The following is a 17,704-nucleotide window of genomic DNA, read 5'->3' on the forward strand; positions in this document are numbered from 1 at the left end:
TATAATAGCAAAGTGAAATAATGGCAGTGAAAACAAAAACAAGGAAAAGCACAGAAAGGAGTAAGAGCGTGATTGGGAGTGGGGAGAGACAGGTGGTGTTTGAGTATTTTAGGCTCACGTCAGTGCCTCTTCCTGGGACGCTCTGAGGTGTTCTGAGATACCTGGGACAGCCAGGTAAAAGTTCCTGCAAATTTGTTGCCGACACTGCTGTCCTTTCTAAGGAGTCTCCTCTCAGTGCTTTCTCCCCACTCCAATCCACCCATCCCACTACGGCCAACATGGTCTTTTCAGGTACGATACATTGCCCAGTTGCTTCTCATTGGCTAGGATGAGGACTAAAGTCCTTCCGGCAGACTGTCAAACCTCCTTTGTCCAGTCCCTGTGGCCTCCGGCCTCAGCGCCAGCTGTGTACCCTCCCCTGGTGTGGCCCAGCCAGTGGGGCTGTCCCACAGCTCCCTGCTAGGAATACCATTCCTGCTGTTTGCCTTGTTCACACCCATTCTTCATCTCAGGTCAAATGTCCCTTCTTCCAGGAAGCCTTCCAAAACTAGGTCTGATTCCAGTCATAAACTGCTACTGCCTTTGGGACTTGCGATCAATCTGGCACATAGTGAATGCCATATACGTATTTTTCTTTTGACAGTATTGAAAAAAATGATTCCTCTTTCCACTGTTCTGTGGATTTAGAACTCTTGGAGCTGATCTCTGCCACCTGTGTTTTTAACAAGCCTCCAGTGCCTGCTACGTCATGAGACCTGCCCCCCAACCGCCAACTCCAGGGTACTTTGGGTCCTGTTGGGTCCTTGCTAGTGGGTTGGCATCCAAGCCAATTTGCCACTTTTAAAATCAGAAGAGTAAATTGCCCTCTTCCAAGAAAAACTTGCTCAGCTCCCGAGAGGGGATTTCTTGCCCGGGTTCGGAGCCCCGGCACTGAAGGTCTCCCAAAAAGGCCCAGAGTCCAGTCCTGCCAGGGGTGTCCCCGTTGGCTGTTGAAGCTGTTGGGAACCCCACCCCTATTTACCATCATTGGACCCTGCCCTGTTTCAGGGGAGGTGAGGACAGGTTGGGGAAGCAAATGAATTGTGCAAGTGCATTCAAGGGCCACCTTTGGCCTCTTAGGAGCACAAATTGTTCTGAGCGTTTTGGCTCCCTTCCCAGAAGTGAAGGACGACACCAATTTTCCTCTGACTGCTTTCTGGGCATTACAGCAGGTCCTGATGTTCTTTCTGGGCAGCTCCTCGTCATTTACCCAATCAGTGAACCGGACTGAACCCGGGCACGTCCCACTTGGCATAGAAAACAGACTTCTCTTTCTTCCCTCTTATATGCTGCTGGGATGTTTTACCAGTCATTATACTAATCACTAGCATTTAGTGCCAATTTACTGGGCTTCGTCTACCCATCAGCTTAATTCTCCCAAGGACCTTAGAGGCAGAACTAGTGTTACCCCCAGTTCACAGAAGAGGAAATTGAGGCCGGGAGAGCTGTGGCTAAAACTGTTGTGGGTCCCCCAGTGACCATTCTAAAGCTTCCCTCTTCTAAAGTGAAAGAAACCCAATTTTTAGCAGGAAATGTTAGTAAGCTAAAAAGCATAGAATTGTACAGTTTAAATGGGCGAATTGTGTGATATGGAAACTATACGGCAGTAGAGCTGCTTGGAAAAAAGTCAGTAGTGTGGAGGTGGAGAAGTGCTGGATTAATAGGTGATTATTGATAGTTGGACAGAAGAAAATTGGGGACCAGTTTAGGGGACCAGGGCAGGCTAAGAGTTTGAACTTCATTACCACTGATGTGTGACAAGATCAGTAGATTCATCCCTGGATTAATAAAGGTCCATATTTCAAGATTCTTTGAACACCTACTGTGTGCTGGGCATTTTCATGGGCATCATCCCATGTAATCCTCACGATGACGGATCTGTTGTTAGGCCTGCCATCTATTGTGGAGATGAGTAACCTGCGGCTCAGACAGATTCACAGACTTGATTGAGGTGGCAAATTGTAGGGCTGGGGTCTGGATGCACTTGGATTTGTCCTAGTCCCCATGGGCTTTCTAGGCTGTGTAGTGACTCTCAGTGAGCTGTCTGCCCTGGCTCTCTCCTTTCACAGCCCTGCTGGGGGTGCCCCAGCAGGCCCTCCCCAGAATGCTAAGGCTCCTTCTGGGCTGCAGTTGGCAACTGGATGGGGGGGGCTGGTTGCTTAGCAACATGGATGCAGATTCTGCTCTGTTCCAAGGGAACCTTCTCTTCTGAATCTTGACTGTGGGAACTTCAAGGGGAACTTCCTCGGGAGGGCCTGAGGAAGCCAGAATAAGTGGGGAGAGCAGAACAGCTATGCCCCTGGTGGGGGTGGTTTCTGGAGATTGAAACCCTCACTAAGGGGAAGACTTAATTTTAGGGGACAGTGAATGGAGAGACTTGATTCAATCCTCTTGACATTATTACTTTTTAAGATTATTTATTTTTAGAGAGGGGAAGAGGGAGAGAAACGTGTGTGAGATTGATCTGTTACCACTCACACACCCTCAGTGGAGGACCTGGCCCGTAACCCAGGCATGTGCCATGACCAGGAGTCGAACCTGCAGCCTTCCAGTTTGCAGGCTCAATCCACTGAGCCACACCAGCCAGGGCTGACATTATTATTATAACCACAGCTATGTTTCCTGAGCACTGTCTATGAGCCAGGCACTGTGCTTAGTGCTTTATATTCTGTAATCCAGCCCTAAACCTATGCAATTAGTTATTATTCCCCCTTTTCAAACAAGGAGCTGAGGCTCAGAGGCTAATTGACTTGTCATGCTGCAGAAAGTGGGGGAGCTGGGATCGAATCCCAGGCCTCTCTGACACCCCCAGCCTGGCCCTCTTTGCAGCCCTGGCTGCGCACTTGGTGGAGAGAATTTACCGTGTGGCTTCATGACCCTGCGTGGCCCACCCCACTCTTTCTGCCACTCTGCTTGCCCCAGACATACTGTCCTTGCTTCATTGCCTCAAACACGTCAACCTTGTTCTAGCCACAGGACCTTTGTACTTGCTGCCTCCTCTACCTGGGAAACTTTTCCATTCACTCTGTTTACTTGGTTTACTCCTATTCCTCTTTCTGGCCTGCAGGGGAATGTTGCTCATTAGTCCATTGATCTACAGCCACTGAGTGCCTCCAGTGTCAGGTAAACATTAGTGAATAAAATATGGACGATCCTAGCCCTCTTCCAGCTTGTAAACTAGTGAAAGAGAAAAGCCGATGAAGACGATCACGGACTCCTGCTTCCACTGGGAAACAGTCCCTGACTCCCCTGCGGCAAGAAGAGAGCAGAGACCCCCTTTGGGTGCATTCGTGGTCTTTCATAGTGTTTGGCCCACTGATAATTAATTAACCAATTAATTATATAATTATTTATTTAACGCTAGTCTCCTCTGCTGGGCTGTAGATTTTGTGTGGCCAGGGACTATGAGGCTGTGCTGTGAGGGTTGTGACCACTGTCATCAGAGGAAACTGAGGTACAGAGAGTTTAAGCAGCTTGCCCAGGGTCACACAGCTGGTAAGTGGTAGAGCTGGGATTTGAACCCATGTTTTCAATCAGTAGGTTGTGAGTAGATGAGAGAGAGAGAGAGAGACAGAGAGGAAAGGAAAAGAAAAGAAAGAAGAAAAAAATAGGAAGAAAGGAAGAACTGAGATACACATCAGGGTAGCCCCTCAGTTGTCATGCCTTCCCTGGCCAGTCAGATCCCCCTGGAAGTTGTCCGTTTCAGAGCCAGGCTGGGCCAGCTGGGTCCCTGCCTTCCCCGCGGCTGCGTGGCAGCCTAGGGTTGCACCACAGGCCAGAAACTCCTTGTATGCCACCCACCAGCTTGCTTTGGGCTACAGGGAAGGAGAGGGAGAAGGCAGCTTTGAATGTCAGAAGTGCCTTTTGGGATCAACATTCCATACTCTGCTTCTTAGTCGAGCAAACTGAGGTCTCGGGAGTGTGATCTCATAGCACCTGAATCTGGCACAGGGTTCTAGAAAGCACTTGGTTACTCTGCTCCAGTGCTCTGGAGGGTGCATTTTCACAAGTCTGTGAGCCAGCACCCTGGGATTTCTGGGACCTTCTGTGTTCTCCTATCAAGGAAGGGCTCTGACCAGAGAGCCCTAGAGGACAATGTTATGCAAGGGCTGGGACCAGCGAACAGACGTCTGGCGTTGTGTGCCGAGCAGCGTGATAGGAATTTTACAGGGCCCCACATCTCCACTGGCATATAGTGAAGGAGATCCTATTGCCTCTGTTTGACATCATTTTGTTCCCTTTCTTATCAGTTTTGTGACCTTGGACTGCTCATGTTTCTGAGCTGCCATTTCTGTTTCACATTGGAAAGGGGGAAGGCGCTTGCCCAAACACATGCTAGTGAGAAAGAAAGCCAAAGCTGTCCATCCACAAATTCTCTGAGTCCTTAATATACTACTATTACTTGTTACTATTTCTGGGCAGGTTGAGGGCAGAGCTTATTATGACTCTACTTGTACTCTCAAGGAGATTACAGTCTTGGGAAGGAACAGCATATTCTTCCCCCGGATGGTTTGAATCATTTGGTAATAGCTGCCTGCTGGATTGCCGCATCTTAGGTCTGTGGGGGAAAGTGCCAGCATTGATTAGTAACGTTTGCCGTGCCATCAGACCTGGAGACTTCAGTATTCGCTGGGTCTTGGGAGGGAGAGAACAGACGTGTGTTTGGAAAGGCCTTTTAGGCGGCCAGACAGAGACTGATCAAGGCCAAGTGGGGCTTCTACCTCGAACCCTGCAGGAGTGAGAAAGGAGGGAGGGGAAGCAACCACCTGCACTCAGGGACAGCATCAGAAGTGTGTGCTGAGGGCGGGGAGTGGACCAGGGCTGAGAAGATGGGTGATGTAGCAGCCCTTCGTACTGGAGGTCTGGGGGGTGGGGGGCGGAGACTGTGGGTTACGAATGCACTGGTTCTGGAGGAAGAGAGACTCAATCTGAGTCCTGACTCAGTCACTTACTGAATATGTGACCTGGGACATATCATTTAGCCTCTCTGACCCTTGGGTTTCTCTTCTGTAGAGTGGGGGATGGTTGCTGGAGCAATTGCTGAGTGAAGCATGGCCACAATGACCCAGGGAGCTGGCGCTGTCACGCCACTCCTTGTGGGACACAGGGGTAACCTTCACTCAGAGGTCTGTGTAAGGGGCATCCCCTGGCGCTCCCACGTGAGTGGTGTCTCCTGGAGCTGTGGGCCGGCAGCCTGGGTAAGCAGACGGAGGCCCAGAGAGAGTAAGTTGCTGCCTAAGTCTCACGGCAGAGGCTGAATTTAAGCGGGGTCTGCCTGATTCCACATGCCCTCCTGCCAAATCCAGGAAGAGGTTTATCCACAACTAAATTTTGGGAGACTGCCGAAGCCCCGTAACTTCCCCACGTGGATTTCCCTTCAGGGACACGCAGCAAAGAAGTCATACCAGTGCAATCCCGAACACGAGGCCTGGTGCAGAGTGAATGGAATTCAGAACACTGAGGAAGGGGGTGGCTGGGAGATTGAACCCCACTCTGAAGCTGAGTGCGAGAAGGCCACCCTAACACAGAGAGGGTCACAGCAGCATTGCAATGAAGGAAAAGCAGGGGAGTCCTTGGACCCAGGATAAAGAGGTAAAGGGGGCTGAGAAAACAGATTTGGGGCCGAGAGGACTGATCAGCTCTTGCAAAGGGCTGCTGGGGTCTCCACCTCCAGGTGTATCGGTCAGTCAGGGTCCCTCTGGAGACATGAGGGGACTGATGAGCATTAATGCAGGGACTTGTGACAGAGCTGCAGGTAGGGGCAAGGGAGCCCGCTGGGGGAGCAGATGCTCCGGACCAGCAGGAGCAGGGACCCTGGTCCTGAAGGAGTGAGGGGAGAGGCTCTTCTGGAATCCAGCAAGAGCTGTAGCCTTGAGACAGAAGCTGGGCTGAAGGTAGAGGAATTCGACTCCTGTTGGCCAGGCTGCCTGCATCCCAACAGCACGGCGGGTGGGGGGGGGGGTGCCGGGGAGCCGCCAAAGCTCTCAGACTGAGAGTGGACCAGCCCTTCCCTCGTGAGAAGGCAGGGCCACTGGACAGACGTTTGTCACATGCCCCTGAGCATGTGAATGATTTCAGGACAATGAGCGAGGATGATTTCAGGACATCTGGCCACTCTCAAATTCTTTGACGACCATTGACTTGATCAGCTTTTATTTTCTGGGTCATTACATTATGTGGAATACGGTGGAACCTTCAAGTGATGCAAATTCAGGCCGGGGTGGGTAGCCGATGGTGGTGAGGGCAGGGTGGGGGGAAGAGGGTGGCGGCTGTGTTCAAGCCAGAGATATTCCCAGAAGGTGGAAAAACACGCCGTTCCCGAACTCCCTGCTGTTATTAATCATGCAATGTCTCAGGAGCAGGTGTGCAGGAGTGAATTTGGGGGTCACGGCAGGTAATCCGGTCTGGCCAGGCTGAAGCAGGTGACCCGACTGTCTGCCTGATCCTGAGCCACTGGATAAGGGGATTAATCTAAATCCCTCAGAGGAGAGGATGATTTCTGAGAAAGCCCAGGACCCCAGAAACGGCAGCTGGACTTGGCGACCTCAGGCACACTCACTGGGGTCACTCAGGAAAGCTGCCATTGTGGTTGAAACCCCCTAGAATGTGTGTGAGTGGCGGGGCGGGGGGAAGGGAACCCAAGGGGGCCTGGGAGGAACGGAAATGGAAACTCAGGGGGGCGGGCGTGGAAAAGTGGGCAGCTCATGCCCTTCTCAAGGGGGCAGTTAGGACCCAGTGCTGGCTGGTTGTCACCAAACAGAGCCAGCTGAGCTGCATCTGGGCCTGACTGCCTCTTACTGTTGTGACCTGGGCACATCACTCCCTCCCCACCCCCCCGCCCAAGCCTCAGTTTTCTCGCCTGTAAAATTGGACAGTACGAGAGCCCACCTCATGGAGACATTCTGAAGGAACTAATGTTTGCACATGCCCAGAAGAGTGCCTGAAATGTAATGAAAAGCACTGCATGTGAATATTTGCTGAATCAAAGGTAAATACAAATGTAGGTCCTCTGTGGCCAGATCTTCCCACCTTTCAAGGGAAGTAAATCTGGAAATCCAAGTTTTAATGATCATATTAATGGCAAATCCTCAGGCAGTTTAGAAACACCTTATAGATGGACACAGCTTTTCTGCTCATTCACACTGGACAGCTACTGTTGTGTTGGCTGTTGTCATTTTTGTATTTGACAATCTAAAGGAAAAGTGGTCAGTGGTCCTGACTAAACAGTCAGGTGTTGCGTGTTTTAAAAATTCTGTGGCACACCGGTTGAAAATCGCTGCCCTAGGCACGACCCACCATTAACTCCATTTCCAGTCCCTCTGAGGAAAATGGGGATAGGGTGGGGGGGACGCTGAAAATGCCAAGCTTCTAATCGTGGCTCGGTCTTCCTGGTGACTATCCCCAGTTACTTACTTATTCAAAAAGACGGAAGCGTTTGGCCCGGCTCCTGGTGCCAAATTGAAATTAATGCTGGCTGCACTCCCAGGCTGGCTCCCCGCTCCTCCGGAGGGCCCAGTGTCTGCCACACGGAATCCAGCAAGGTCACGGCTTGTCACATGGGAAGGTGGGGAGGGGCTGTGACAGTGAAAACCCCGGAAGAATACTGAATCCAGCTTAGATGGGCCAAGGGACTTAAAGATGTAAAGAACGACTTCTCTCAGAGGGTGGGCAGGGTTACAGGATCAGAAGGGAGGTTGAGGCACCAAGTAATTGGCAACAGAGGGAAGCCATTGCCACGGGAAAGGTAGGAAGAGGCAGGGGAGGGAATGAGTGTGACTGAAGCCCAGTGGGGGCAGGAGCGGGGCAGAGGGCCGTCGGGACAGGAGCAGTGGCTGTCGAGGTATGAGGGACACAGCTACCACCAGAGACCCCGTGCTGCAGCCAGGAACTCAAACCCCCCACTACGAGGCCCCAGTGCTTCTGCTCGTGGGTTCTGTGACTGGACAACCAGCCAGCACCTCCGCCCCCAAATTCTCCAGCAGACCTCTGCCCTCATCATGTCGGTCACTCCAAGACCTCAGATGGGCTCACTTTCTGTGCTCACTTTGTACAAGATTCAGTGTTTTCCACTCAGTTCTGGAACATGAATCAGGATTTTCCTAGCAAGGCAGGCATGAGGTAGGGCTTTGTGTGTGGACAACTTCTGAGCGGGGTGTACGGACACTGGGGGAAAATCTCTGCTCCAGCCCTGACTCCACGCCATCTCTTGGCTCCAATGCCCAACACCTATTAATCAGTCTTTTGTTTCCCAGGGAATTTTGTGTCCAAATTCCATTTCCTGAGAAAGAGATTCTGATTGGTCTAAACTGGATGAGGTACTCTCTTCTTGTCCAATCAACCATAGCAGGAGGGAGGCCCGGGCGACGTGACAGGCCGCCAGCATGGAGGTTGGGCCGCCTGGCAGGGCTGAAGGAGATGGAGCAGGGCTGGCACATGGGTGGCCTCCTTTGCCGAGTTCCCTAAATGCAAACTAAGCCGGTAAGTAGCAAGGGCACCAGTGAAGGAGAGACACCCCAAATTTTTTACCCCTTAATAATTTGTTATTTAATTTAGAAAGCATCATGGCAGAAGTTAGAAACCTGTCATACTGCCTGACCTTTGTCCGTGGGTCAGTACTGTTCTTATCTTGAACATAGGTGGGGTGAAATATTTTATAATCTTTCCAGGCTGTAAAGTTCTTAATTTCTGAAAACATTAAAGCTCAGAGAGGTCAATTTACTTTTTAAAGAGCACACAGCATATCAGTGGCAGAGTCAGGGCTAGAACCTGGATATCTGAATACTGTGTCCTGTGTTCTCTTCATTGCACCACTGTGTCCTCCCTGCCTGTGTCCCATTTTTTGAGAATAATTTTCACAGTCCCTGAAGAGGGGCTATTGTGCCACCTGATCATGGCCCCCTGGTGATGGGGCCAACAGTGGACATCGAATCCAGACTGGGTGAGTTGGATTCTCTTTCTTGGGAAGTTGAAATTAGGACACTGATCTTTAGAAACTGGGCTCCAAAATGGGAACTCATCAGAAGTAAGCTGATTGGGAGAAGGGAGAGCAGAGAAAATAGTTTTTAAAAATAAGAGGCCAGGTTGAGAGAGCAGGTGGTTCCAGAGAGAGAGCTGGAAAGAGGAGCTGCCTTGGTTTCTGACAGCCTTCTAGTTCTTGGTTCTTGTTTCTCAGGGGGATCTGTCTCCAGCTTACATTCAGTAACCTTAGTCTTCATATAATTTAGCATGCGCTGGGCTGCAAGTAATAGAAATTGCAATCCAGAGCATCTTAAACAAAAAGAAAACTTATTCATTCCTTTAACAAGTGTAGAACCAAGGTGGGCTTCAGGCATATATAATCAGAGTTCAAAGTGGGCTTCAGGCATGTATGATCAGAGTTCCAGCTACATTGTTCTGCAATTCTCTCTAGACTCTTCCCTCCATAATGTGTAGGCTTTGACCTTACATTGGCTTTCCTCATGCTTACAAGAGGGCTGCCAGCAACAACAGGGGAAACATAATTCCTTGTTTCCATCTGTGGAGCCAGAAAAAGCATCTTCCCTTCAATCCTGGACTGTAGGTCTTTTCTTTCTGTCTGATTAGGCCACTGTCACTTACATGCCCATTCCTGGACCAGTTGCAGTCTCTAGGAGAATGCTGTGCACAGATTGGCTTAAACTTAGGTCTAGATCCAACCATTGGCAAGGGATGGCTGCGATTGGCTAGGAGTAATTGAGATCTATCAATTCTCAGTCGTAAGGAGATGTGTGTGTGAAACTTCTGGTCATGTAGGCTGAATGGGGAGGGATGGTTACCTGAATAAATTGGGATCTTCTAGGAAGGAGGAGGGGAGAACAGATGCCGAGAGGGGAAAAAATCACTTTGAATTATTTCGAGTGAGTTTCTGATCTCTATAGTCACAGGGTCCTTGGACGATCAACTTCTTGGTCTGAGGCCAAACGCCTTTGCCCAGCACCTCTGCAGCTTTATTCTCATTTTCTCCTCCTTAGAGTCTCCATTCTGTAGACTCTGCTATCGCCAACGTTTCTCACTGCTAGCTCATCATTTTGGCAAGCTGACATCTCATTCTGCTCCAAGCCCCACTGATGGAGCTAAAGATCCCTTTAGCAGAATTGATTCTGGCGTGTTCTAATTTTAAAAGCCTTGCACTTCTCTGCATGTGGGATGCTGAGATCTATGCTCATAAAGGCAGAAAGAGTAAATTCTTCTGAGGAAATCCTATTTTTAACAAGTCCTGAACCTAATTGAACTTAATCATTTTTCAGTTGTTGACACTTGAAGTATGTGAGTCACTGGGCTATGTATGGAGCTGAGGGCTTGAGTGGCCCTTTAAATATCAGCAAGATGGTGCATATCAATCAGCTTCCAGGAGAGCTTCTGAGGTTTGGAGCTGCGGTTGCACTCAGGTTTGTGGGAAAGCATGGAGCTCTAGTGACGGAGAGCCGTGGGTTCGAATATTCACTCCTCCACTGACTGCAAACATCACTCTGTTTCTCTCAGCCTCGGTTTCCTCATCTGTAAAATGAGATGGCTTCCCTGAAATATCTGTGGACTTTGAGAAGAAAAGTCTCCTTGTGGTTAACTTGGTACAGACTCATAACCGGAGTCTACCAGCTGTTGCTGACAGAGGCCTCCCACCCATCCTCCATTTGGGGGAAAAGCCACAGACTGAGCTATCAGCCTCAGGGCCCTGTGTTCCTGCCGACTCATAAGGAAACTCCTGATGCCCTCTTTCAACCATTGGGCTGAGATGCACTCTTGACCATCAGAACTGCTCTGACCAATCAGGACAGTGCTATTTGGACCAATCAGACTGTGCAAATTTGGATTCCTCATTTGCATAGCACAGACCAATCAGGAAACAGGGTGGGAACTTTCTGTAAAAAGCAGGCTCCCCCTGGCCTGGAGAGAGCACACTTTTGGTTTCATCCTGAAGTGGTGACTCCCTGGGTTTCCAAACCCAAATAAAGGTCCTCCATTTCCACACCTCAGATTGGGAACTGTTGCTGACAACTTTGTGTGAGTCGTCAAGGCCTGAAATAAGGCTACTCATAATCTTTATTCTGTTGGCATTAATTGGTATACATGTCCTTGCAGAAATGTTAAAGTGTTTGATTTTTGACAAGTTGCCCAAACCCCGTAGGTAATAAATATACGTTCACACTAACATCCTTCATGGTCGTAATATGGCTGCCAGCAACACTGGAGGCAACAGCCTTCCTCCTGCACCATATTACCTTCCTGAAACCCCCAAACGTGGCAGTTCTAAGACATTTGTTCCGAGAGTTTAGGGGTAAGAGAATGCAGATCTTCATATGAGCGAACTACACAGTTCCCTCAAGGAGCTGGGAGGCAGGGTGGAAGTCACATGAAATCACAATTGCCCTAGGAAACCAGCCATTTCCCTCCAGCAGTGTGCTGGCTTCTTGAATTTAGCCCCAGAGGAAGCGGTCGGCTTGTATAATATTCCAGGGATGTTTGTATAAAAAAATGTTTATCTTTAAACTACTAAACTCAGACTGGGAGTCAGGTGACTTGGTTCAGACTGGGGTTCCCATTTCCTGCTCACAGAGAGCAGGGCGGGGCGGTGGGGGTGCCCCTGAGGAAAACCAATGGGCAGATTCCCCTGTACTGGTGAAATGCTCTTAACTTATTTCTCTTCCCACCCCAGCTCGCTCGCTCTCTCTCTCTCTCTCTCTCTCTCTCTCTCTCTTTTTGCAGGGCAAAAAGAATTGGGTTTCTTTGAGATAGTGCAGGTAAAGTACCACCTGGCAGGTGGGCACGAGTATGAGAGGGGGTGAGTGGGGGCGGGGTCAGGAGATGGTGAGTGGTGATGCCAGTGAATGGCAACCAAAAAGACGGTGCGATTCGAAGGGTCAGGGAAGCTGAACGTCCATTGAGTCAAGAAGTTAGTGCCATGAGGGTCGAGCTAGTTTTGGGGTCGCTGTGTCATCACCCCTTCAAACACACAAGGCAAAAAAAAAACACCTTTCCATTCACCAGATGTTTTATGATCCCCACCTAAGAGCCTTGTGCCTTCCCAGTGCGTTCCAGGGGAGAACGCCCCATCTGTCCGGGTCACAAAGGCGCCTGTTCCAGGGGTCCGAGAACACCAGGGCTTGCGGCGAGGGGGGAGGGGGGGTTGGTGCAGCGCGGGCGGCGAGACAGGGAGGCCTCCGGCGCGGTGGGACACGCCACCACAGCGCTTCTGCAGGCGCCCGGGTAAATTTCCCCGCCTGTACGGTTGCACCTGCTGCTCCACAGCGTCCCCTACTGGGAAAAAGCAAAGATGGGGCTGTCCGCAGCCCATCCCAAGTTTGGGCTCTCTAAGCTTGGAAAATACATGACCCCCTCAGTTAAACCCAAGAAAGTCCAGCAAACTTTCACTTCACCCCGTAAGGATCCCCCAGTTTTGTTTTTAACTTGTGGGTGTTACTGCATCCCTGCGAGGCCGGTGCCCCAAGCTTGGCATCCCACCAGGTTCTGCAGCCCTGGCCCTGTTTTCACAGGCGCCTCCTCTCCCAGAGCTGGCATTTATAATCTAGGCAGTGGCTTCTCCCAGGGCCCCCGCACGAGTCAGGCTCTTCTTTTAAAGGCAGATTGTTCAAATTTAGCAGCAGAGGAAGCACCGGCCTCCTCGACCCCAGCTAGTTAGATATTAGACAGTAAAGATTGGGGCGGACTTCATTCCTGCTCAGAGCTTCTTACATGCCCAACACTGCAGATACTGTAGTGGGTAGACTGAGGCGCAGGGAGTGAGAGGCACTTGGGTGATTCCCCTTGACCCGGACCTCTGGGTTTCTCAGCACGTTCCATCACACACAACCAGAAGTGGGCAGCTTTGAGATTCTTCCTTGGAACTGCAAACTCAGATTCCTGCTGGCTCCAGGCAGCTACAGGAAATGGGGGGGAAGGAGGAGTAAGTAGGGAGGAGTGGAGCCTGCAGCCAGGAGAGTGGGTGCATGGCCCTCATTCACATTTTAAAACATTGCCTGCTCAGTGCTAGGCCGAACTGAAGGCAGGCTGAATTTGCCCTGTAGGCCTTGGGTTTGAGACCCCTGAATGAGACAGGGGTGGGGTCCAGGACATTCTGGGGCCTTCTGAAGGTCTCGCTGTGAGAATGGGGGTGGATTTGTTTGCAGGGAGCAGAGTGGGCCCAGAGAACTGAAGTGGCTTGCCCAGGGTTATATGTGACTGAACAGGAATTTTTGCTGAGATCTGATGATTGACCCAACCAGTGCTCAAACCCCTGCACTGCAGAACCCCTCGGTGGGCAGCAAAGCCGAAAGTTCCTGCCTTAGGCATCTAGCCCCTGAGGTCCGGGAGCAGAGGTGCAGGGGGTCTCACGGCCCCGGAGGGTTTGTAGGGTTAAACATTGTGGTCCTCTCCTCTGGATACCCCCAGGCCAAACGAGTTTCAAGTTATAACCCAATAAAACACCTTTCAGTACCAATGGCTCCCACTTTAGAAGACAGGGTCCCACACAGCTGAGACTGGACGAATCTCACTTTAGCCCCATGGGTGGACACATTGCCCTGGCCCCATTCACTCACTCTTCTTGGGGAACGCAGGGAGCAGGAGGGTAATGGACATGTCGGAACCATCTGCCCGGCTCCTAATAATAAATCGCAAGAGGAACAGGTTTGAGGCAAATGTTGCCTAAAAAAAAAAAAAGAAGCCTATTTTCACACCCGGGCAGCCATCTGCCGTGTCCTCCTCATGTGCCAAGCTGTGGGAGGAGGAAGGGACTGTGGGGGGCAGGGAAGGGAGACTGCGCCCCTAGGTTCCTGCATCACCAGCAGGGATGGCTCACCAGTTCTCTCCCTTTTGCCACTGTGGACAGGGTGCTGCTGAGAGAGGAAGAAGTGGTCGCTGGGTTGAACCCCCCTGGGTCCGGTGTCTGAGCAGCGGGAGGGCACAGTTCCTTCAAGATGCCTATGGTAGGTAATAATAGCTCCCGTGTAGAGAGAGCTCACAGTGGGCCATCCAGTGTGCCCACGTCTGCCTGTTTAATCCCAACAGCCAATGTGTGGGAGCCCCTTTTGTAGGTGAGAGACTGGAGGCTCAGGGAGGTTAGTGACTCACCCGAGGTCGCACAGCAAGTCTGGGTTGTCAGGGTGCAAGGATGAGGCCCAGCAGCCTTTCCTTCCTGGCGTCCTCTGCTGGGAGGTAGCAGATAAGCAGCTGACGTCGCCCAAGCGTAGTCTTCCACCTTCAGCCTTGCCCCAGGCGCCCGCTCCTGTCCTCTGCCCTTGAGCTGAATTGGGGGCTTCTCTAGTCACCTGACCTGTTGCTCACACCCCCATCGCACGCAGTCGAAGAAGCACCGGAGAAAAAACTCCAACGGTCTCCAGGAACCTTCAGAGAAGGCCAAAGAGCAGCTAGCTGAGGCGGAGCTTCGAAAGCTGAGGCAGCAGTTCTGGAAGATGGTGGAAGGTCGGAAGTCCTTTAACTTTCGCTCTCAGCAGATGATTGCAAACCAGCAGTAAGTGGGGACCGGAGTTTTGTACCAAATGAACTTGGAGAAAAGACTGGTTTTGGTTCCCTGGGGCTGGCCTTCTTACATGGCCTCAGGCTGCGGACCTACTTCTGAACTCAGTCTGGGAACGACTTGGGATAACTTCAGTGGGGAGGGGACATTTATTCTCGGGGTGTCTCGGGGACGCCAAGAGGAGCAGGGCATCAGTGTCTCAGGCAAGGACCCTATTGAGAAAACCATTTCTGGGTCTTGTTTCTTTCCACACATGGGTTTTCTCCCTCTGAATGTCAGCTGCGGCTGGTTGGAGGTGGCTGCCTGAGCTCCCGAGGGCCACACAGAGAGACTGTGGTGAATCGGTTCCCCTTCCAATTTCCCGAGAGGGAGAGAAACTGATTGGGTCAGCTTGGGTCAGGTGTCCACTCCTGGAACAATCGGCTGTGCCCAGAGCTGGGGCTGGGGCACAGGGTGCACAGTGGCTGTGGGTATCCTCCCCATGGTTCTGGCAGTGGAGGTGGGAGTGCGGAGAGGAGGAGAAACCACCGGGCTACGGACACCCCAAAGGATGTTTCCAGCTTGTGCATCCTCATGGGACCTGCAAGAAAGAATATGTGAAATTGGGTTGCCCAATTTAGAATGATGGTGTGTAGAGTTTCTTTGGGCAGTAGGAAGGTGCTCCCCAGGGTTGAATAAACAAGCAAAACAAAACAAAACAAAACAGGTGCTCTTAGATTCCCTCCAAGGGAATGGACTTCCTTAGCTCCGCCCATAAGGTTTGCCCAGGCAGAGACCACTGTTGGAGAGAAGATCTTACCGTTAGATGATGCGTGACGTTCAGAGGACAGGAAAAAGGGGTCCTGTAGATTTTCCGTGGAGGTGACTCACTCACAGCCACTGCTAGTCCGTACAGGATCTTCCTGGCAGTTAGAAGGAGGCGGGGTACGCCTGGTCAAGGTGACAGTAAACACAGCTCGCCTTTTCGAACACCCACATCAAAATCACAGCTTAAACTGCAGAACAGCCATCCTTCAGAACCATCAGAAGTCGAGCTGAATGGAAGTCCTACAACAACGGAATTAAAGAACCCACTACATGGTGACTGGTAGGAGGGGCAGAGATGCGGAACGGGCTGGTCCCACACTCACCTGTGGTGGATAAACATCGGGAGGGATATCTCAGGATCAAAGGATCCCAGCCCCACAACAAGCCCCCCAGCCCAGGGTTCCAGTGCCAGGAAGAGAAGTTCTGGCTGTAAAAACGAGTGGGGATTGAGGCTTTGGAAGATAGAAACTGGTGGAATCCCTGGAGGTTCCTCTTAAAGGGCCCATGCACAGACTTAATCAGACTCACTCCGAGCTCCAGCGCAGGGGCAGCAAATTGAAAGGCACCACAGACACAGGGGGAGACAATGAATCGTCTGGCATCAGGGCAGGAGCTGGGGAGCAGCTTTCTCCCAGAGGGAAATGCCCGAAGAGACCACTGTTCGTTTTCCGAGCCCTCCCCCAATAGAGCCAGGGGCCCATCAGTCTGGCTCCACCAACCTGGCTCACACTGTTTGCCCCACCCTGCTGATTCCGTGTGGCCCTGCTCCACCCAACTTTCGGGCCAATCTAAGCTGTTTCCTGGGGCTTTTCTGTATGAATGGCTTGTCTTGGCCTATGCCTCACATTTTTCTAAATTCTCTCAGACAATCAGCATCTGGCCTCAGCGAGCCCCGTACCTCTTGCTAAGTTGCCTCAGGCCTGGCACTAGCAGCAGCCAGCCTTGGTAAACAGCTTGACCTTGCCTGAGTCCCTCCAAGCCCAGCACCAGTGGCAGCCATCCGTAGACCACTTTGTAGCTTATGCTGTGTGACCCTGGACAGAACACGGGTGGTGGCTGGCCTTGGACATGCCAGGAGCATCCGGGGCTCAACTACAAGAGGAAGGTGTACTCAGCCCACACAATGGGCACACCTAAAGTACCCAGCTTGCGTAGTAGGGGGGTCTGTGCTACTGTCCCTACAGGACACCTACTATATTAGGCCACACTAACAAGCTTGGGACACATAGCCGCTCTACCTAATACATAGAAACAAACACAGGGAGGCAGCCAAAATGAGGAGACAAAGAAACACAGCCCAGATGAAAGGGAAGAACAAAACTCCAGAAAAAGAACTGAACAAAATGAGACGAGCAATCTACTAGATGGAGAATTCAAAATACTGGTTATAAGGATGCTCAGTGAGCTTAGGGGAAGAGTAGGTGAACTCAAATAAACTTCAACAGTATAAAAAAAGACATGAAAACCATAACAAAGAACCAGTTAGAAATGAAAGATATACTAACTCAAGTGAGGGACAATTTACAGGGAATTAGCAGTAGAGTGAATGAAGCCAAGAATCAGATAAATGATTTGGAACATAAGGAAGCAAAAAACAACCAATCAGAACAGCAAGAAGAAAAAAGAATCCCCCCCCAAAATGAGGACAGTGTAAGGAGCCTCCGTGACAACTTCAAGCAATCCAACATTTGCATCACAGGGGTGCTGGAAAGAGAAGAGAAAGAATAAGAAATTGGAAACCTGTTTGAAAAAATAATTAAAGGAAACTTCCCTAACCTGGTAAAGGAAATAGATATACAAGTCCAGGAAGCACAGAGAGTCCTAAACAAGATGAACTTAAAAGGACCCACCCCAAGACACATCATAATTAAAATGCCAAATGTTAAAGAGAGAATATTAAAAGCAACAAGGGAAAAGCAGCTAGTTACCAACAAGGGATCCCCATAAGACTATCAGCTGATTTCTCAAAAGGAAAAATCTGTTTGCAGGCTAGAGGCGAGTGGCAAGAAATATTTAACATAATGAAAGGAAGGACTTACAACCCAATTACTCTACACAGCAAAGATATCATTTAGAATTGAAGGACAGATAAAGAACATCCCAGACAAGAAAAAACTAAAGGAGTTCATTATGACCAAACCAGCATAATATGAAATGTTATAGGGTCTTATTTAAGAAGAAGAAAATCAATGAACAACAAAATGTCAACAAAGACATATCTATCAACAAGTGAATCTAAACAATGACAACAACAACAAAAACAAGCAGAACACACACTGAACCACATAGATACAGAGAACATTTTGATAGTTGCCAGATGGGAGGGGTGAGGGGAGGTTGGACAAAAAGGGGAAGCAATTAAGAAGT

General features: G+C 50.4%; 1 protein-coding gene across 2 annotated transcripts in view; it reads left to right on the plus strand.

Annotated features, from left to right (window-relative positions):
- The first annotated feature begins 10,048 nt into the window (after positions 1–10,048).
- Positions 10,049–17,704, plus strand: part of CCDC63 (coiled-coil domain containing 63) — a 33,353-nt gene continuing 25,697 nt past the window's right edge. The window contains exons 1-4 of one of the 2 annotated variants that reach the window (XM_037052088.1): positions 10,049–10,445; positions 11,761–11,795; positions 13,883–13,979; positions 14,355–14,524. In XM_037052088.1, coding sequence (XP_036907983.1) covers positions 13,971–13,979; positions 14,355–14,524 — 179 coding nt within the window. In that variant the 5' untranslated portion in view covers positions 10,049–10,445; positions 11,761–11,795; positions 13,883–13,970. Of the gene's footprint in view, positions 10,446–11,739; positions 11,796–13,882; positions 13,980–14,354; positions 14,525–17,704 lie in introns of those variants that run through there. The other variant, XM_037052089.1, reaches the window with a different exon arrangement.

The sequence above is a fragment of the Sturnira hondurensis genome, unplaced genomic scaffold (assembly GCF_014824575.4).
Source record: "Sturnira hondurensis isolate 20B ecotype Veracruz unplaced genomic scaffold, ASM1482457v3 Scaffold0007406, whole genome shotgun sequence".
Taxonomy (NCBI): Eukaryota; Metazoa; Chordata; class Mammalia; order Chiroptera; family Phyllostomidae; genus Sturnira; species Sturnira hondurensis.